The 23,252-nt window shown below is 34.3% G+C and overlaps 1 protein-coding gene across 1 annotated transcript in view; it reads left to right on the plus strand.

Annotated features, from left to right (window-relative positions):
• The window catches only part of LOC116337687 (M-phase inducer phosphatase-like), a 117,038-nt gene continuing 93,786 nt past the window's right edge, over nucleotides 1–23,252 (plus strand). The window contains exons 1-2 of the mRNA XM_031762451.1: nucleotides 1–494; nucleotides 21,838–22,009. Coding sequence (XP_031618311.1) covers nucleotides 161–494; nucleotides 21,838–22,009 — 506 coding nt within the window. The 5' untranslated portion in view covers nucleotides 1–160. The remainder of the gene's footprint in view (nucleotides 495–21,837; nucleotides 22,010–23,252) is intronic.

The following is a 23,252-nucleotide window of genomic DNA, read 5'->3' on the forward strand; positions in this document are numbered from 1 at the left end:
ATAGTGTTTTTGTTTGGATATTCTATAGCATTATCGCGATAAATTGGATGATTGTGTGATGTCCGTGAACTAAAAAAAAAGTGTGTTGTTGTTTTTGTTGATTTTTTTTTTTTAAATTCATACAAATACAAATTTTATAAAGTGGAAATTAATTTGTGGCATGGACAAGATGGAAAAATCACGGGATGTGTTTAGTGATGATAGCGGTTTTTCAAAAGAATCACGTCACATATCAATCGAAAATCTCGAAGATTGTGCAACACAAGATGCATGCGATTTCCAAGACCATTTTGACAACGATAGCAGCAATAGTTCAACTGAAGATAGTGAAGAACGTGAACCTAGACATAAAAACGGCAGTCGTAAATTAAGGTTAAATCTTACACATCGTTTAAACGATTTTGGTACGTCAACAGTTCTGTCGCCAATCAGTGATCTTGCAGTGAATGTCGCCAAAACGAAAATATCTCCAACCAATTGCAGCCATCAGACGGGTAAGTCACAACAAATTATTTTGAAAACAAGCGCGAAGCGCGAAATGTTCACATACAATGTGTAACATGTCATGTGTCATATGTGAATATGGAATGCATTCAACTGTTGGCCCATAGATGTCGGCCTTTGAGTATATCATTGAAAAGTTTCAATATTCTTAGATTTTAATCAAAGAAAGCACAATTAGTTAGAAATATCTTCCAAGGGTGGATCGATGAGCATTCGAAGAGAAGTGACACAGTTTCGACCACTCCACCGTGATTTAGACGAAGGTAGCTTTGTATGATTCAACTTCCTCTGTGTTGAATGAAATGATGAATTAGATTTAAATGTCACATCAAAGATCGATTTCAATTGTATTCGTTTTGTTACATTCATTGAAAGTATCCTCTTACAAAATATCATATGCATATGAAAAGCCGATTTGCATAAATTATTGGGGAAAAATGTTCATGGGTCATTATGGACAAAATTTGCATGTGTATTGTGTGCGTGTTGAATTGGACGAAAAATAACAACCATCTATACAAAATTTGTTGGTAATAATACAATTAACCCATCGAGAAGAATTTTCTTTTAAAAAAACTGTGAAATAAAAGAGGTCATCAATTGTTTACCAAGTTTAAGTAACAAGTGTACACACTTATTCAAATGCTTGCATTAGATATACTCCAATGTGTATAGGACTTGTCGTTGTTGTTGTTGTTGCTGTCATATGATTTGATTTGTTGCTACTCCTTTTTTCGCCAATACAATGGAATGTCTGCCGTTGGTCATTTGCCTATTTATTATGAATGCAGTGCGCAAACAATAAAAGACGAAAGAAACAGAGAAAGCAACAAAGCAAAAAATTCAGCGCTAATTTGATTTCGGCGGTCAAAACCGCATACATTGCAAACGAATACATACGGAGCTCAATTCTATCGTATCGCGTAAGATCGTTACGAAAAATTGAAAGAAAAGAGAAAGCGACCAAAAAACGACATAAACAAACAATAGCTCAAAACACACACACACACACACACACCGTATAATATGTATGTTCTTGCAGAGCATTGCAACCACCTTGACTTACCGTTAAAAGCAGTTGCACCAAGAAGAGACCAACCAAGCACGAAACTATACTGTGCGCGTTTGACCCCTATTTTTACATTTATCGCCCAGTATAAAACTAGACTTATTATTTATTTCATTTCCATTATTAATTCTTTTGCACTAGAATTTGTCGTATATTTTGGTGGAAATGCAAGAGTGAGACAGCGAGAAAGAGAGAGAGAATGACATGAAAAAGGAGTTAAAGAGAAACAGAGATATATTAAATACCGAGTGTGAAGCCGTTGCGCTGCATACACTCAGTCATTGTGTGTGCAACACGCACTATGGTGGGTTATTACATCTATATGTCAAGCCTTGGAGTAATCTAACAACAGTTTTTGGCGCGTGCTATTGAAAGCAGAGGGTGTGTTTTGTAACATTTTCATCGTTTGCTTGATTATGTCGTATTTTTATTCTTTGTCGGTATCAATATCACACACATACCACATTCAACACCAAAAATAGCGCCAAATGTATATATGCATAGCAATATCTGAATTTAAACGAAGAAAACCAACCTTTACGCAACATGTCAACGAACTAAGAAAAATAATTATGAACCGTAAGAGACGATTAAACGGAGTTTGGTTTCATGATCTCTATCGATAATGTACTTAAAATATACATGGTCAGTATCGAAATTGGCGCCACATTTCAACGAAAGTCAAAATGTCTCTAACGGTCGTTCATTCAAATCAATTCTGCACAAAAACAATCGAAATTTCCATAATTTTAAGTGCAAATTGACTTTTGATTATTTAATCGTTTTTTTTATGTTTTATTTCGTTGCGAAAATGCAATATTTTAAGAAGAAAAAACCTCACCGCTTGCTATGTTTGTGTTAATCAAACGAACGATTTGGCATTTTTCACTTCATTTTCGTTGAATAAATGAGTAAACAAAACAAGCAAATTCAACTCAGTGTGGCATTGAAATGCTCACAGCTAGACGCATCATGGTACAAAACAAATAAATTAGAGCTGTTGAATCGTAAGAAGCTTCATGGTTCGATCTTTTTCTTCTGCATTATGGTGACACTATGGCTAAATGTTTGTTCTTCGCACAGAGCGAAAACAATTATATGTCAGAAAAAATTGAATATCAGCCGCGCGCTCAGTATGATACATCATGATGAGCCGCACATGCATTGAAATCAACATCGGCTGATTTAATGGAACACAAAAATCAAGGCAGTAACGGTACAATTTGAAGAAATTTATCGATTAACGCCAGTACAATAAGCTTGTGTGCATTGGCATTGCATTTTACACACATATGCAACTTTTCATCGTTTTCTTTTTCGCTTCGCAATGGCACAGCACATGGCACTTTTATTTCATTCAAAACGAAGTTTACTGCCAACACCTAAGTTATACGGGTTAAATTAGGCGGAAAATAATTTGATTTTCCTATTGTCTTCAATGCAACGAACGGCAACGAACATTTCGTTTGGCATTTCTTTTGAAAGCGTATGGCTCTTTTTAGTATTCTTAATTAAATTCATCCAAATGAAATGCCGTCGACTAATTACAAAAGAATATGAATATATGAATATTGAATGGGTGTGCGATTAAGAATGAAAAAAAATATGTGTTTTCCACGAAAATTCTATATTATGAATAGATTAATTTCTTTATACTTTTTGCATAGATTGATTTCACACTGCATGATGTCACTCGCCATGTGATCGACTCAATGTGTATAGCATTTTCTCTTCGATTCGCCCATTTAAAAATGGCATGCAATGAATTTGATGAAGTCGATTTTAGCGAAATAAAGTCCAATCAAAAGTCTTATTACCTGTTTTCGTGTCGGTTGATATATTCGGTTCATTGAAAGTTGAAGGGTTGTTGCCTGCTAAAAGAAGAGGAAAAAAAAAAACTGATGACGAAAACATTGCAAGAATAGAAGACGTATTCCGGCTTTTCTTCGCGCCGACCGATATGCATTAGTGATGGATCTGTAAATCGTTTTCATTCCATTGTAAATTTGATTACATTGTTCCATTTTTTTTTTGCACACGTCGATTTTTCCTCTACGTCAATGAGGAGAGAGAAAGAGAAAATGCGCGACACACACACCATAATACCATTGGATATTTAGCGCGAAACATTGCAAATAGTTGTGTGCAACGAGAGTGAACAAAAAAAAATTGGTGATATGTTATTTATATATCATAGGCACAAAAATGTCTGAAGATGTTTTTTTGGAAAACCCGCGAAACTCTTACAATAGCTACTTAGATCTATTTAAATAGTCTATGCTGAACAATGAGCAAATTTGAAAAACAGTCCCCGGGCCGAGAGGGTACACGCATATAAGAGAGAAAGATATCGTATAAGTAAGTAAAAAGGACTGAATAGGGTAGCATTTTGAATGAAAACTAGCGCAAGACAGATATTATTTTTTTTTTTTCTTTGGAAGGTAAGTACAACAACAGTGGCAAAATAAAAAGAGAACGAAAAATTTAAAGAGCCGCTTTCTTTAGAAATTTTAATGTTGCTTATTGTGTATTGCTGCCATTTGCATGCATATTAAAATTTATTGTGCATTTGTCTGTGCAACAATCATCTCTCTTATTTTACATGTTGTTCTGTTCGCAGTACTATCAACAATTTGGCCGTGTTTGACGCATACACGAAACGGTGTGATTTATATACTTGTGTCACATTTTGCCTGGATCCGTATTTTTTTATATATCGATTATGTAAATTGTATCTCTCTTTGCCATTTTTCGCGATGGCTTTTTTCATTCCTGTTTTTGTATCTTATTATTGTTTGTTAATGCTGCCATAATTATATTCATGCATTCGCGCACATTGTGTTGAATGTGAGTGATTTCATTCTAGTGGAAAAGTGCAAGTCGGGTTTTCTTCCTCTTTTTTTTCCTTTATTGTATTTAAATATTTCAGTGTGTATCATCTAATTTTCCAATTTAGTCGGTTATAACATAAATATTAATCTATTTTCTTTGCAAATTTAATTGCATCTATTGTAGTCGCATTTGGCATAGTATTTGTGCAGCGCGGCATGTATTATGTATGCCATATTAAATGTGATTCGTGTGTGAATGTTAATTTCATTTCGAATTTCTCTCCTGCGTGCCTTGGAAATGCATGGGTTAATAAATATTCATTGGTTTTCTTTTCCTTCCAATGCCATTCAGTTGTAAGATTGGCTTTGACTGCGATTGAACAATTTTGCAATTATGTTTTTTTTTTCACTTTCGCAAGGGAAATAGTGTCAGCCAATTCGTTCCGATTCGATGGAATTATTGATTGATTTCAGTTGTGCACTTTTTTTTCTTTCTTCCACACATAGAATCAATTGAATGAAATTTAATGCGCGCTCTGTGTGCAAACATGTGTAAAATTGTATGAAAAAGAAATTTGCATAGTGTTTGCAACGGTAGGAAATCTGCAGATACTTATGAACTGCATTGTACAAGCAAATATGCAAGTGAGCAATTTTCAAGAGAGAGAGAGAGAGAGAGAGAGAGAGAAAGAGAGAGAGAGAGAGAGAGAGAGAGAGAGAGAGAAAGAGAACGAACACAATGCGCTGCGTCAAGATGTCATGGACAAAAGGGAAGCCAGTCAAGGAAAAACTCTTCTTTTTTCTGGAAAATATTATGATGGCTTTTGTTTGATCTTGTTTCTTTATTGCATGAATTCTGGTATTGCAATAAAAAGAAGAAGAAAAAAGCCGTGCCCACATTCTTCTTCGTTTAATTTGCGCTCATTTCGATGCACTTCTTATTCTTCGTTCACTCTAAACGAACTCATTCATTGAAGTGAACACTTACACACATTTTCCGTAATCGATTTGCATATTTGTTGTGTTTTTCTTCTTCATTATTCTTCTTTGATTTCTTTATTCGTCGTTCTATTGGATATTTATAGCCCTTTCTAGCCCTTTCTATTGGATATATTTTACCTACGATTTTGTTACATTACACGATCCCCTTGAATTGAATTTTTATTGAAAATTAAACATTTCATTTGCATTGGAATGGAATTTGGAATTTGGGTGAAATGATTTTGTTCAATTGGAGGCTTTTGCGTGTCTTTTGATCACAACGATAATAATATCGTCTATAATTTTGTGCTTTCATCAATGCAAATGAATGGAAATGAAATTTCCGTTAACTTTACCACCACAGATTTTACAGCTTTAACATGTAAATTTTAGATGCTCGAAGTGATATCAATATGAGCACGAGTTTTTCGAAAATTGAAAAGCAATAGCTGTAATTTTTTTTACTTATTGTGTCGACGAAAAATGATTTTGAACTTTTGTCGAAACGAGAGAAAGGGAGCGACTTTCGACAACTGTCTTCGAACAACAAAAAGCCAACCCTTTCGCTTGGAGTGTGTTTTTAAAACGACCAGATGTGAAAAAGAATAATGAAACATTCTTCGCGCCGTTATTATCATTAATCATGAGACAACGACCGAAGTGTACAACAAATAATTAATTTCTTTTTTTTTTTCGTTCACATTTCAATTGTTGGACCGTTTGGTCATTCACCAAATTCTGTGGTTGACACCGAAAATTGCTTATCATTGTTTAAAGACATACGGACAAAAATCGCAATGCATCGAAAACAATATCAACCATTGTTGCAATATTGTACATTGACTGGTTTATTTGGGCTCGTGTCCGAATGTCAGAAAAAATGGCGCATCATCAGCGCACATCTTGACTTTTTCGCTTTCAATAATGTTTGAAGCGAAATGTGTGTCGTCAGTGTGTACGTGGCAATGGAAATAGCATCGTAACGGTATTTTATATAATGCATTTGATCGTTTTTGGCTTGGCGCTACATTTCTCTTCAAATGTGACAATGCATGGCGCTTAGCATTTATTTGTGCAAAAAAAAAGAAACAACACACAGTATTTATTATATATTGTCATCATTTTATGCCGTCACCCCAAGACTTGATTAAACACTATTGTGTGTCGAGCATTGCTCCTCGCCGTCCGACCGAATCGAAAAGATTTTCAGCTGATTTGATGTGAGTAAGGAAGTAAAGGAAGGAAAGAAAAAACAAATCAATGCAATACAAAAGGAACCGTTTGGGTGTGTGTGTGTGCGTAAGAAAGTGAAAAACTACATAGTTTTAAAATTGGGAAAGAAAACATTGAAATAACTTTATGCTCTTATGATTACGTTCGCTATGGATTTTGAATGTAAAAAAGGGAATGATTTTATACCGTTACAAAACCATATAATAAAAACTGTATCGATATTATCGATTCTTCTCCGACATATTGATCGGTAAAATATAATGTTTGCCATACGAAATTGCATCGAAAGTCTTTGCATCGACCAATCTAGACTATATATCTTTGTGCGGAACGAAACAATAATTTTTTGGCCCGTGCTACACTTCGCTATCTTTTCAGCCACAATTCATAAGCATCTTTTTTCATCTCTTCTTCCTTTTCGGATTTTTCGCCGAGCCTATCTCTATTCAAAACACACAAAAGTAATCCACACAGATGCAATTGTGTTCAGCTCATCCACACATCAATTATTTCTTACGTGATTCTCCCTTTCGTTTGGCATTAAATCGTTTTTATCGCTTTTTTTTTCTTTCATTTTCAATGCTAAACATACATATACTTGCAAGACGTGTCTCTTGATCAAAGCAACATACATTGACCGAAGTGCAACAACAATAACATAAAAATTGCATATACACTCGGAGAGATACGGAAAGAAAAAGATGGGTTGAGAAGGAGAGAGCGAGATCAAAGACTAGAAATCGTCACATAAAATCCAATGCGATCCAATGCAATACCATTGAAAATCGATTGGCACAAATATGCGCTCACTCCATTGAACAGTACGGAAGGTCTAGGTATGTCATGAAAAATAAAATCGAAATATTCTACTGTTTTCCACATTGCACGCAAAATCATATGGAGACACACAGACGAATACGATGATGAAGAAGAAATGAAAAAAAAAAGTGAAACAGAAGGAGCACAAACCGAAGCATAAGAAACGCATATACACACAAACACAAAAGAAATAAGTATAAGACATATGATTGGAAAGAGGGTGAATGAAACCTCACAAATGGCGATAGAGTAAAAACTGGCAACAACCTCGGCTGAATAGCAACAACAATAACAGCAGCCACAACACCATCGAAAAAATGAAATTACCTTCGATATGGCATGGAAAAACGCACCAAAAATAGAAGAAGAGAAGAGAAGAAAAAAAGTACACGGTGTAAGAACGGTAACTTACTTAGATTGGCAATGTGCGAAGTAAACATAAGTAGCGTATCGTAAGAAAAAGCGGTAAACAAAAATCATATGAAATGCAGATCGGGCATTAAAAGAGAGTGAAAAAGTGTCGTTCGTGGTCGTTGTCACATCGAAATACGCGCTCGCTAGCACATACATACAGTTGGCTTAGGGTATCACAACATTGAGACTTAAAAGAAGCAGAAAAAAAACACCCCGATGATGATGACGATGATAGAGCTTCAACGTAAAATGTTAATGACGTTTTGTACGAATGTGTGTACATATGAAATATTTTTGTTGTGAATCGCTCATTCACATTGCACACACATGGTATGAAAGTGAGATAGATGTAGAGAGAAAGAATACCAGAGCAAGTAATGCATGTACAGAGTGTTGTACACACTCACTGTAATGATCACGGTGACGACGACGACTCGTTATTGCCGCTTGGCGCTTAGCTAGCTTAGAAAATTGAGCGACAGATGCGAAAATGCGTTATTCTAGTCACATTAAATAATTATACACGAAAAAATTATTACATTTATACATATAAACTGAAGAAGTGAGCACATTCGAAGAAAATCCACCCAGAAAAAAAAGGAAAAAGGAAAAAAACTCGCTCGAAAAGTAAACCGATGTTATTAGATTTACATAAATAGTCACGATCAATCGGTCGTTGGCGTTTTCCCTTTCGATCGGTTTGATAACGATAATTCACGGTTTTCATTTTCGACCCATGCACATTGAACCGCTTTTTAAATACCGTCGCTAAAACTCACCCAATACACAATATAAAATAATTTGCTCAGATCTCGTTCAGATTTTCTCATGTTCGATTTCTTCGGCATCGATAGGATTTACATCACCGTTCAACTGAATTTATAATCATTTATGATGAGAACGATTTTTTTTTACTTGAAATTAGATACGTTTTACACTTTCGTTAAAAATAAAACTGTTTTATCCCCTGATTTTATTTTTGCATCGTATTCTTTTTCTTTACAAATTCAATGGAATAAGATTTGTGTCGAAAAAAAATTCATTTTTTTCATATCATATAAATAATGTGTATTGATTGTACATGATTGTAATATTTGATTGTACATGATTTTAGTGACGGTAAAACAGCGAACGATGTTTAATTTCCGTTACCGTTTGGGATTATTTTGCCAAATCTCTTCCGTGATTCGATTTAATGAGCAGGAAAAGAGAAAGTTCTCAAAAGAAGATGGAAAAGAAACCATTTATTCACAGCATATTCAACCAAAATAAGGATTCGATCGATGAAGGGAAAAAAATGCACATCAGTTTATGTATGGTTTGCACATCAAAACACATCAAATGACAGTCATATCTTGTATGACCCATCAAACGAAAAAAAAAACACACAGACAACAACATTTGATGAAGGGATAGAAAATATTTAATATCTATTTTCAGATAGAGAGAATGGTTCATCATCTTGTTCACCGTTTGAAGTATGAAACTGCATTTCATTAGAATTACCGTTAAACCGACACGAATTTTATTCGAGACATTTATTTAATTTCTACCATCAGTCATTCGGAGCCCTTGATAAAGGCAGCCACGCAGAGAGATGTTAAAACGATCGAAAGAGAGAGAGATACATAGAGAGACAGAGAAAGCAAAAAAGAGAGCGCAGACAACAAAATAATGATGTTCGAAAGAAACGGTTACAAGTAGATATGCGCGCGCACTTCAAATTCGCACACATAATCACAGTGTTTTTGGATTGAAACATATATAACATTGGATCGGCCAATGGCATTATGCTGTAAAACGAAATGTGTTTGTGTGTGCATGAGTTTTTGTCTTTCATATTCTCGTTTCACTGTAAGATCGTTCGTTAATTTCAGATAAGAAACGATAAAAAGAAAATTTATGTGGAACACTATCATCAATAACAAGATTTTTGTGCACGCGAAATCAAATATAGCAGATTCGTTGTGGTACATAAGAGTCAATTCTTAATAAGAGAATAAAGTGCAACAAAAATGCAGAAAATTATCAAACGAAACTGCATCATAAATATCAAAGCAAAAAAAATAAAAATTCAAGAGAAAAATTTCGAAGCACCAGAAAGAAAAAAAAATGCGAAGAAAAAAAAACAAATTTGATCATCTTTTGTATGTATGCTTTTGGATTGATAGTTGTCTCTCCCTTGCGATTCACACAATCAACACAATAAATATTCATGTTTATGGCCATAACACTCGGTGGTAAAGTCTTACAATTTTTAAATTAGTTTATGAATACATGGTCCATGGGTCTTTTTTATTTCTGTTATAGCTATTTTTAATCAAAAAAGGTGTGTGCTATTCCGATCAAAGGAATTTCGCATTTTATTCATCTTTCTTAAAAAAAACCAAAAATCCAAATGATCATTGAGTCAAATATTATTTACTACTATGAATGCATTATAAACTACAATCGACAAAACAAAATACCAATATGTTCACATTTAAACGAATTTCCATCGTTTAAAAGTGTCAAAATGCAAGAGAGCAATCATCAAAAATGGGATTATGTGCGAATGAAAACTTCGTCATTTTACGCATTTCAATAACTGTCAAAACCACTCCAACCAACAATATTAATACATAACATCGATACAAATGCATCTATTTTTGGTAATTTTTATTTATTTTGTTTACATCCCTCTGTCGCGTTTCTTTCCTCTTCGTATCTGTTTATAAAAGCGATGATGTGCGATCCGTTGAAGGATGTGATTACGTGTGGTTATTTGAATTGGTAAACAATCTTTGGAAGTATTTTTATGTACATAGTCAGATATTCGAATATTTGTCTGAATGTTTGAAACCTTTTATTGTACCATATTCTCAATTCTATACAAGAAAAACCATTAAAAATTATTGCCGTAACTGCCATAATTCGTTGATATGACTTCAGAAAAGGGGTGTATATTGACGTTATGATGCAACTGAAATTAACCGTTTTCAATATTTTTCAAACGGAATTTGTAGTTTTGAGCAAATGGAAGAATTCAATATCACATTTAGCTATTACGATTTTATATATTCTTAAAATGTTCAAAATCTTTTTCTCGAAAATTGCGGCGATTATTTACACAGCGTGAACTTATATGCTGGTAGAATTTACTAATTTCTCGAATTTTGTGAAATCGATAAGAAAATTTCGGTCCTATCAAAGGCGATGGTAAGATTACGCGCCAAATTTTTCACCGATATTGTCGAATTAAAAAAAAAAATCAGTTTTGGTTCCGTTTCGTCAAGAAATTCTCTAATAATACACATTAGGTCGATTCGTTCCCTCTTTCGCGTATTCCAAAGAATGAGAGAAGAAAACAGAAAAATCACAGCTTTTGATCGAATCAATAGATGAACTTAAATGTCACACACATAAACAATATTATCGAAAATTATACGGTCCGTAAAGTTAATGCAATGTATTAGATGAAGTGAATATAGTGCTGTGCTGGTATGCACAGCTGAGTGTATATGTGCGACACCGTTATTGGGGTACCAATATTGGGTTCCTTACTTTGCTTACACTCTCTCCCTCTCTCTCTCTCCGTTTTCTTTAGCGCATTGTTGAGGAAAAATGCAATCGTGCACATGGGATCGAACGACAAATACACACACATTCTCTCTGTCTTACGTACAATCTCAGAAAGTCACTCAAATTAATAACAATGACTTACAGTGATTTTGAATGTCGGAGTGTATCAATTTCTTTGCGCCTTCGTTACGTAGCAATATTTTATTGTTTCGTGCAAAATGTGTCGTTGACATTTCATTGTTTTCCTCGTGGCATTTCATTCATTCTCTTTTCGATAAATGTCTTTTCATTTCGATCTTTCTTTCGCTCTTGCCGAAATTGCGGTCATAAGTACCTAATACTATAATTACTTGATTAATACTTTTCCATTTGATTGGTAAATTACCGATTGAAATGTGTGGCAAACGAAGAATATTACATGCATTTTTTTAACGGATCCTTTGGGATCACAAATATGTATATCGATATAATTTTACCACTTTAGTGTTAATTTTTAAGAGAAATACGGCAATAATTCAAAATAATAATCAATGTACTTATTTATATGTTCGCTTTTTCTTTGCTTCGATCTCAATTTTCCCATCGTACAATTTCGCCACTTTTATAAATTTTAGATGAATTGTTTCGAGTCTATGACGTAGCACAACATTTATTTTAAACAATCGATCCGTTTTTTTGTTATTTCGTTGTTAGATTTTTTTTCCTGGTCATTACCATCATTGTTATTTTGGTGCTTGTTTCCCTGTTTGTCTGATAAACACATTTTGTTGAACCCTACAGTAACTTTTATTTAGGACCAATAAAAAATATATATCATATTTTCCATTCAGATGAATCTTTTGCATAATCACCCAAGCGAAAGCAAGTTATGATCCTGACTGGTACTGATCTTATGAGTGTTTCTGTGTTTTTTCTGTCTATCTGTATTTTCTGCCAAATTCGAAGCGAATCATGAAAAGCCGCGAACTGCAAAATAGACATACATAAAGTACTGGTGTCACTAGTTAGCCCCGTGCAGCATGTATGTGCAAACAAAGTGGCGCAATCAGCTTCAAATTCAGATGATGAGGAGAATGAAAAAAAAGAACCCAACGAACTGAACTGAATCGCGCTCTGAAACTCAGTGACCAGGTGCTTGCTGCAATTTCAAGTCCCGCTCAGTTCAACTATCCTTAAATTATCCACGTTTGTTTTTGTTGTTGCAACACATTACGCTTTCTCTGTCTCCCTTTTTTATATTTGTATGAGCGAATCGCGCCAACAGATCCTTCCTTCATATTCAATGTTACTGAAACGAAAAAAAATGTGCCATGTGAAGTATGTGTGTGTGTGTGTTTGTATACATGTATGTGAGAGCAAGAGTGCGCGCGAGGTGTGGTTGTATGTTAGCTAAGCGCACCCTTATCTCTTGTACGAGGCCATCGAACCGGCACTATGCACACACATACAGCAATTTCAATATTTTTTTATTCACAGTTGCGATCTAGTTTTACTTTAGCATAAACTCCAAAAAATGCTATTACAACACTATTGCGGCTGTTGCTTTAACTCGGGGAAAGAAAAAAAAATTCAACAGCGTGAATGAAATACGATCTAATGCTATGGTGTTCTTTGTTTTGTTTCACGGCTGATAAACTAACGTGCATTTTTGAATATATGCAAATTACCTGATTTCCATATCGAAAATTAAAGCGCAACTTAAACGAATCCAAGCATCGTACATGTCGAGTACACCCATATTTAATTCAACATCAAATTAATGAAATAAACATTTTTATTCTAAGCACCTACTTCTCTCTTTCATGCCAACCTAGCAAATCATGGTAACGTGTTCATTTTCAATGTTTTATGCAATCGACAAAACTTGTTTGACAACATTTCAATATCCCGTTTTCGTTTTGGTTTACAGTTACTCCACAGTTACTTTACACACCGATAAAATTGCGAGAAAATAAATGAAAATGTGTACGGGATTTTTCATTGTTTGATGTGTGTGTGTGTTATATCATTTTGTAGCCTGCATGAATCACACACGAAAATCCACTTGAGGCTTAAATTGGAAACGGGATAATCACAAAATAACTGTAATCACAGTTGAGAAAAAATAATAACAGTATAATTACAATGAGGAGAGCTGCCGAGAGAGAGAGAGAGAGAGAGAGAGAATGATGTGCAAGTTAAAACATGTAACTGCAATTTGCCTGTGTACAATTTCCAGTTGATTATGGTCTATTGTTTTCGTCCTCTGTAATGATTCAGGTTTTTGAAAATTGCCTAAAATATAGTTTGTCATATCGGTTAAATTTCGGCCTGTTTAATGTACTGCAAATGTGTGCATGAAACGGTCAATGTTCGCCCAGTGAATTTCAGCGAAACGAAAAACCTCAAATTTAAAAACAAATTCAGTTTAACGATGGTAATAAAGCATTGCAAGTTTGACATCATCACTTTGATTCGATGCAATGAGAATGTGTGCGACAATTAACAATAGGTCAATATTGATTGCAATCAAACATAAGATGTAGTTAACAGTGTCTGTGGGCGATAATTTGGATAATTGTGTGCCATTTTATCCATGCGACCAATTTCATTAGGCGATGTTATCGGTCTAAATGATCCCGATAACTGATCTATTCAGAACATACAATGAAACCTTTGCACGCATACTGCAATTATACGTATACGAACATTTTTATCAGTCAAGTTTCGTGATGGCATCCACACAACGCGCGCTAGAACAATTCAACTGCAGACGCATATAAAACATTCTGTAATAATATAATGCAATGGTGATTATGATGATCACTGACCGAACGATCGCTCTCTCTCTCTATATCTATCTTCATTTATTATGTACATTTTTACATTGAGTTTTAATGCAAATAATAACGCGCACTATTCGATTGAATGCACATCGAGTTATCTATGCGTAAATTATGACGACATATGTGAAATCGGTTGTCCCGTGCCTTCGTTATTAATCCCGAAAACAGCATAAAAAGTAATAATAAAAACAACAACAAACACTAAAAAAATTATTTCAAATGCAAACGCCTTCTTAGCATTGCTCTTTCTACTTTTCTTATTTGTATAGAAGTTCATTTAGAACCGAGTTCATTTAAGAGTAACACATACATTTGAATCAAGCTATAAAATGGGTTTTTCTTTTGGATTCGTTTTATTTTTTATTTTGTTCTCTTACTCTCTCTCTCTCTCTTTCTTTTTCTTGAAAAAATTACGTTTGCGATATTGTTGGTGTATGCCTGTGCATAATCGACGAAACTAACGTAGATCATCACCATAGTTTGTGTGTATTTGTGTGCAGGGGTGAATGCACGTTAGAGAGAACAACAACAACAATGGAAAACGTGTGTTCTTCTTTTTTTATTCATCTATGATCGTACAATAGCAAATATAAATTGAATGGCAACAAAATTATGATCGAAATAGTTTCAAGCGCCGTAAAAATGTATAGAGAAACCCTTTCTAAAAAAAAAACATCAAATATTCGGAGATTTGTATGCTCATGCTAATTGTCACCATCCGAAATACAAAGAAAAAAGGACTTTTTAAATCTTTTTCTCATATTTTATTATGATTGATGACATTCCATTCAAAATCAATTTTTTTTTGTGTTAAAAAAAGTCCTTTGATTTCATCGAACGGCCTTACGCGTTTGATGTTAATTGATTTGTTAACATTTTCTACATTTTATGTTATTGCTCTTGAAATGTTCTATTTTGAGTTTATTTTTTCATTTTTCATCCATTTCGAAACTGCAATACGATTTGAAGTAATTCACTAGCCCCCAATTTAAATTAATTTTATTACAGTCTTTCATTACATTCGCGCGCCATTTTGAACGTTGTACTTGTTACAATGACAAAATTGCGCCAAAATCAGTCGAGTTCAACAGTTCAAGTTGAGTTGTTGAACGTTGCTAGTTTCCTCAATTATTCGCTTCAAGTAGTCACGGCCGAAATGATGTAGCAAATGCCACAGCCAAAATGTTGTATGGTTAAGACGAAGAAATGAATAACGACAAATGTACAACAAAGTGCATAGCACAAGGAATGTAACAGAATTTCTAGGCACCACTAAGCAATGAAATCGCGCGCGCTCTCACTTGCACTTGTGCATACATACACTCAACCATGTACAAAGGAATGAACAAATTCAAAAGTTGGTGAATTGAAATGGTTGGTAAAAGACAAGTGCATTGTTCCGTGCACAATGTGTATTTCGCTCGAAATATGTTGGTTGCGCAGAGGAGGAGTGAGATAGAGAGCCTAGCATGGTGTGTACTATCTGGTGGCTGCTATCGAAACCGTTGTTGTGATCAACCGAGTGTAAAACTTCTGGGCATACAAACAACACGCATTAGGACATATAGTCATACACAGTAGTAATTTCGTTAATTCTTCTCGATTTTTTTGCTTTGTGTTCTTTTTATATTCTCCTTCAATTCCGTTCTTTTTACGTTTCTCCTACGATTCCTATTAACGCTTTCAATGATTATTAACAACATAATACGTTTCTATTGCGACTTCAAAATTACACAAACATCACTCCTTAGATTTGACTTTTTTCTATGTTTATTCATATGCATACGATGAATGGCAGATATACTCAACGAACATATTATTATTATTATTGTTATATGTTCGTGTCTATTTTTTTTCCTTATTTATGTTAAATAAGTGCGCGATATACACTCAAACGATCTACATATTGTTGTGCACGTCAATTCCTTTTCGCTTTTAATTGTTCTACTGTTCTCTTGGCTAGAAAATTATAATCTATTTTTATTTTTCATTTTATAGACAAATTTGGGGTGCTTCTGAGGCCATTGTTCTATGATGAGTAGCGCAATGTTTGGTCTTTGTTGTTTTTCATCACTTCCACTATCTTATGCTATTGAGATTGGAAATTGTGTGACCAATGCAATATAATGCACCGCACATACTTTCGATTGCCATCGATGATCGTATGAATGTTTTTCCAGCATAGGTGAATGTCCTCGTGCGCATCTTTTGCCCATATGTTATTGACATATTATACATTCCTTTTCTCCTTTCGATCAAACGACGTGTGCGCGTATGTGCATCAGGTTAAAATAGAGTTTCTACACTTCAATATAATTATTACGTTGATGCGATTGTTTCATATTATTCGTGTACCTGTGCGCTTAATTTTCCCGCACAAATGTCGTAGTTATTTGACTCGCTTCACTCAATTCAATTTAATTTACATTCTGTGCGGTGGAAATAAAGAATAAAAAAAAAAAACAAACATTACATTGACACTGAACTTTTCATATGCTGGTGTTATGAGAAAGAAAATTGCGGGAAACTGTGCATAACGGCATTTTTTTAGAAAATAAAAAAAAAAACATCTAAAAATAATATGAAGACTCCTATTAAGTTTCAACATGAATTACCAATCGCAATAATAAATAAACGAATAATTTTCAAGTAATTTCATGTTAAAACTAAGATTTGCATATCTTCAAGTTCCGTTCTATGAGTACTAGTGTTTCACTCCAAGATGTTGCTGCTGTCGTCGCTGTCGTTGTCGGAAAGCCAAATTGTATAGCTTAAATATAACCCAAAATTATTTGACTGGAATATATTATGCAGAGCATCCTCTCACTATCTTTTCATTTACAAATCACTTCCTCTGTGGATTTTATTCTGTATATTAACTGCAATTTTCTCTTTCTCCCTCTCTCTGCCACTCTTCATTTCTTGTCTCCTATTCAAATAACTCGTGCGGATGACATTTGAGCGGCTTTCATCATCATCAAAAAAAAGGCAACGTTATTTGTTTGAAAATTATGTTTGAGCACTTTATGTATTTCTTTGGTCGCTTCTAAAGAAGTGCTAAACCTAGACACAATCTACTATTTCATTCAATTTGTGTAAATATGTAGGCTGTGCGAAGCACCGGAAAAAAATATATATGAAAGGATAAAGAACAGAACTTGTCTGTGTGCATTCATAATTTGATGATTCGTAGTTTGAGCGTTTGCAAACTTTGTGCAGACGACATCATAAAAAACTAGATCCGAATTCGGAAACATAGATGATTGATGAAAAAAAAGACACACACAAACAACTCAATAAAATGCGATCTAAGCAACCGGTATTTAATTGAATGAAAGCGATCTTGTCTTGTGACCTACACGCGCATCTTCATGATCAAATTGTTTTTATGGCATGTGTTATGACGAAACAAAAGAGACAATTCCACCATAAATGTACGTGCGCGCAAAAAAAAGAGAAGAATTTTGTGATTTGAGGCTCCAAATACTTCCTTTTTACCATATGCTCAAAAATACTTGTTGGCAATTTTAACGGTTTTTTTTTCTTTCTTTCATATTTGGATCGTCATCAGATCTCACAGATGTGAAAAGAAAAAGTCACATGGGACTGTTACATGTTGATTTTAATTACATTTTTAATAAACAACATTTTAAAGATTGGGAAAAAAGGCACCGAATCGTTAATTTAAAAGATTCGACCATTTTTTGTTATTTTAATTTAAATGTCATGAATTGGAACCGCTGATAACCAGCATCTTTTTTTTCTTGATCGGACGATCGTTACTATAATTCGTATGAATTAAACACTTGAATTTAATTTCAAATAAAAATGTGTAATACGATTAAGTCCTGTATCCTGTTTCAGGTACGCATATTTCTTGTGTGGAATCTTCGCTGGTCCTTTTTCGCTTCAATGTTTTTTTTATTGTAATGGCGGCCACTATGGGTCAAAGTACAATAAAATATCCTCGCCTTCCGTGCAGTAATTGAGTTTTTCCCGTTGGTTTGTTGTATTGTTGTTGTGTAAACGCGTGAATTTATCAAACCATTCGAGAAAAATTCAAATAACAATAGATTCGAGCAAGCATTGGCGAAGAACAGAATCCGACGACCGAATCAAATTGTCCGCATAATAAAATATGAAGAAGGTTAGCGTATTTAGAATGTTTTTAAAAAAAATGTGTGTTCCTTTCTTGAGATCTATTGTGTTTGAGAGAGGCCAACTATTGGAATTTCTTACCCGCGGCATGTAATCGGCAATGAAAATGAGACAAGAGAAATCGTGTTCGGTTTACTGTGTTCGATATAGGCCGAAAACAATGAATGATTCGGTGACCCCGTTTCATTTGCAGACATACATGAGCATTTGAACAACGCGCGCACATATATTCAAATGTCAAATTCGATGCCAACATTATTTTAAAATTTATAGACATTAAAATTAATTCAATTCAACACTTTTTGTGTGCCTATCTATTATGTATATTGTTTGTCTTGTGATTTGGATAAGGATGACCTTTCCAACTTCGACATTTTTCGCTGTGTCTCTAGTGTCCCTCTCTCTCTCTCTCTCTCTCTCTAACTCGCTCCACAATGAAAGCACCGGAGGTAGAAAGGAACAAAACATAGTGATCCCAAAACATTATTTTTTTTTCTTTGTTTATTTTAATCTTTATTAGACCATCATGTAAACGCACATTCAATTCAATCAAAAGATATATAGTGAATCGCCGCAATAATACGGTTTCGGGGCCATTTCTTTCTTCTAGGTTTTTTTTCCTCTTTACTTCGAGTCCGCGCGCATACATTTTGTACATTCATTTGAATATTTGGAATTTTTCGCTTTGTCGTAATTTAATCGCCGACCCAAATATCATCGGAACTGTATGCAACTCGGGAGGCTTTGTTAATTGAAAGAATGAGAGTGCCGAAACGAAAAGAAAAAAAGGCACATACACACACACTGATCAACTGAACTCAATTAGAACAATATGAAATGCATGGAATGATTTAGTGCGTAACCGATTCAATTATCAAACAACTCCGGGTTCGTTTTAGTTGTTGAAAAATTGAAAGAAAAAAAAGAAGGAACTTTCAGTTGATAGAGGCAATGAAGAGAATCGACTAATTTCTCTGTTGAATATTTGCTGGCACCGGCCACTTTCTTTTCTTGTTCCTCCAAACGGAAGAGTTAGATTCCAATAGAATTCAATTAAAATAACAGTTTTTCTCGACCGGACTAATTCAATTCATAACAGAAATGAAACCAATTATTGTTCATTTTCAAGCATTAGTTCAAATGTTTCAAAAGTCGCCAGGAAATGAGAGCTCGTTATAAATATGCCAAAATGAGTTTCCATGGTGAATAAAGTGGAAATTGGAGCGAATCTGTTACATTGCGTCAATGATATGCTTTTTTGAAAAAAATGATCTCCTGCAATCATTTGAGTGCAAAGTGCATGCGAATATTGCATTTCATTGACTTAACCACATCAAGTCTTATTACAGATCACATGTATTTCAATGAATCACAAAAAAAGGAAAAACAAATTGAAGTGAATTGAACAAGTAATTTAAGTCATGCACATGGCTCGCAATTATGCTCTCTTTTTTCCTTCAAATGTGGATAACAGACGATCAAATTGAAGCAATTGCATATGGGTCTACATGAAAACCAATGTTCATGACATAAAAATAGAATTTCAACGAAAAACAGTAGTTACATCAATTCAAAGTTAATGCTATGATGGAATTGGAGAAAAAAAATATATATTTTTACACTTTAAATTAATAAAATCATGTTGGTTATTGGTTTCTGTTTAGTCTGGCGGAGCAAATGAACAGGCACTGTTTACATGTGTCGTTGTTTTTAGTTTTGTTCATGGGTAATTGAAGACTATGAGAAAGACAGAGAGAGGGAAAAAACGCTGCATGTTTCCATGAACAAAAAAAAAAATCCGAAGCAGCATAAAACAAACGAATGCGAGTAATGAAAAATATGAGAATTTAGTCCAAGTGTTGAACAGTCTCCATAGGACAATGTTTCTCATTATTTAATTCAGTATTTTCTTTGTCGAATATGTATGCACGTTTAAAAACGGGGAGAGCATATTTATCTGTTTGTGATACGCATGAAATGTGAATGAACAACAGTGAGAATGAGACAAAAACGGTTTCTTCTCTTCATTTGTACGATGTGTGTGTCTTTGAAGTGTCGCATTTTGTTTATTACACGATGAAACGACGCAATCATATAGCATTATTCTCATTCTTCTTCTTCTTCTTCACTTTAATTTTTTTTTCGCTTATTTGCTGGAGCTCGATGGTGGTGTCGATTACCGACACACATATGTATGGAATTACAACAGCACAATGCACTCTCATAATATGACTTAATACCCGGCCGATATGAATAAGTGCATAACATAGGTTATGATTTTTATATGCAATAAAAAATGATTTGTTTCTACCAATTGCTTCTAAAGCTGGAATGATGTTTAATTGCGATGCGCATATGCATATGTATGTGAAGATGCGTTTAAAAAAAACGGGCGAATCTGGTGCTCAATTTTATTCAGTTGGACGATTGGTGTAGCACACATTTTGTTTTATATTCAGTGGCTGCTGTTGCCGTTGATACTGGCTGACGAATTTCCGTTACACGCACACAACACCCAGATACAGACAAACAGATAAAAATGAATACAATCATTCCTTTGATTGGGATATTCAGTTGGCGTTGTTAACGCGCGTGAGCGATGTATACATTGCACAACATCAAATATTTGATTTTCCTTAGCATTTGAATGAATGCATTGAAATGACTCGAATCACGGTCGCAACTTATGTATACGTCAACCGAATGTCTTGACACAAAGAAATGATATTTTATGACGGTTTCACTTACAGCTACTGCTGTTTCTCTTCCTTTTCTCAATCTCGAGTCGTTGTGTGCATTTCTTTTTTTCTGCGCTTCAGTGACAAGATTCATCATTCGTTTCATAAATTATGAGTCATTTCAGCAAAAAAAAAAAAAGAAAAAAAAAACAAATTATGATAAAAAATGATGTATTCTTGCGTTCATTTGAGTCAAGGCCAAATAGTTGGCTCTGCCAAATGTTTTAACCGATCATTCCTTTTCTTTCCTGTTTGTTAAAAAAAGAGAATCTCTTTGTAAAACGATGCGTTCCAATTACATTACATTTGCACTCGAATTGCATTTTCTATTCATACGCAAATCTGGTACACAAAACGGAGAATTTGTGATCCAATAAATGCTCTATTCAAATGCAAAATGCAATTCATTGTAAAATTAGATTTGAGCATAGCTTGTAAAGATTATCATATATTGAGCTTATACTGCTTGCATTTTTATTCATTTGGGGTTTCAGCAATGCTTCCTGGAACATAAAAAACCATTCAATTGAATCAAGATCGAAGGATTTAGTTATTTACTTTTTTGTTGTTGCACAGAAGAAAAGCCTATGGCATTGTCTTTACCAAGAAACTATTTTTTAAGATATATCTTTGAAAGAAATTAGATCGGTCAAATGCATAATTGTTTGTTTACTCTTTTTTCTTTCTTTTTTTTTTGTCTTCAGTAAACGATCAGGACGTTGTCAATCAAGATGAATCGAAGAATAGCTGTGAAATTTGGAGAAAATGCGAGAATGACGATTTGAAGTACCCTCGTACACCTACATCGTTTGCATTCGCCTCATCGCTCAAAAGGGCTGAAAATATTAGCAGAAAGGACGATGCAACGGATTCACGGTAAGTTCAAATTCTTCTTCAGGTGGTGGGTGATAATCATACTTATTCAGGCGCTATGAAAGTGACCGAGATTTTTTGTTGAAATCCAATCGATCATTGTGAATCCATTGTGAAATTTTGTAAAATTCTTAACGCTATAAGCCACAGAATCCAAAGAAATCTTTCTTTCTTTTTTGCAAACCAATAATCAATACAAAACAATGCTCTCAATACAAAAACGATGTATTGTGATTGAGATTTTTCGTTTTATGTCCATCATAGAAGTTCAACTGACTGTGCCAATTTTCAATGGAATTATTTAATATTGAAAAGAAACTGAAAATCAAGTGGAAAACAGTGCGGTGCCGACGACGACGACGATGCATTTCAGTCTCTTTTAAAGCGCAAATACATGTACACGATATCAGAATGCCTTGAAATTAAATAAAACGCAAAAAATCTTCAACAATGACATATATATCAAGTACATCTAAACATGTATTAAATGCTTGTAGTTGAATTGTTATTGGCATTGTTTGCAACAAAAATGACACGGCGCCGTTTAACCATTCCTTTGTTTGACGATTTGCACTCAAACTTTTCACTTAGACATCTTCACAGAAAATACATTTAATCGGTCACTTTTTTGTTATTGTGTTTCTTTTCTTTGCGCATTAAATTCCCTCTTTCCTACTCTTTCACTCACCGGTTGATGTAGAAAGTCGGTCAATTCACTGTGTATGCGCTCGAAATGTATGAGAAAAAAAAGTGAATCAGCACCAAAAAATTGGCAATAGCACTACTTATCGATCCCATTTATCTTCCTAGGTTTTTTTATGCTATGGTTCAAACACTAAATTGCTTCTTTTTGTCCTATTGTAGTCAGTTGTTTTTCGCTGTCTCGACTGTTGTTATTGTCGTAGGTTTTTCTTTCTCTGTTGCCTCTACCGTCTATCAACTACATCCTTCAGTCAGGATTTCATTATTCTATCCATTATACTTGCTCAGCATCCATCCAGTCAGTATTCGTGTGTTTATATATATCTCTGTGAATACATTTTTCGTTCCGAAAAAGTTGCTATTCTTCCAAGACCTGGCATTCGAGAGAGAAAAAATGCATTTACCATATCAGATGCATCACATAGACCGCCTACAGTTTAACTTTTTCATTTCTTTTTTTCGTCCATATCTTCCAGAATAGATTGTTTATATGTATGTGTGTGTTGCGAAAATGGATATTTTTAGCAAAACAAAAACCGAACAC

This window comes from Contarinia nasturtii, unplaced genomic scaffold (assembly GCF_009176525.2).
Source record: "Contarinia nasturtii isolate CC-2019 unplaced genomic scaffold, AAFC_CNas_1.1 Cnas_scaffold_285, whole genome shotgun sequence".
Classification (NCBI taxonomy): domain Eukaryota; kingdom Metazoa; phylum Arthropoda; class Insecta; order Diptera; family Cecidomyiidae; genus Contarinia; species Contarinia nasturtii.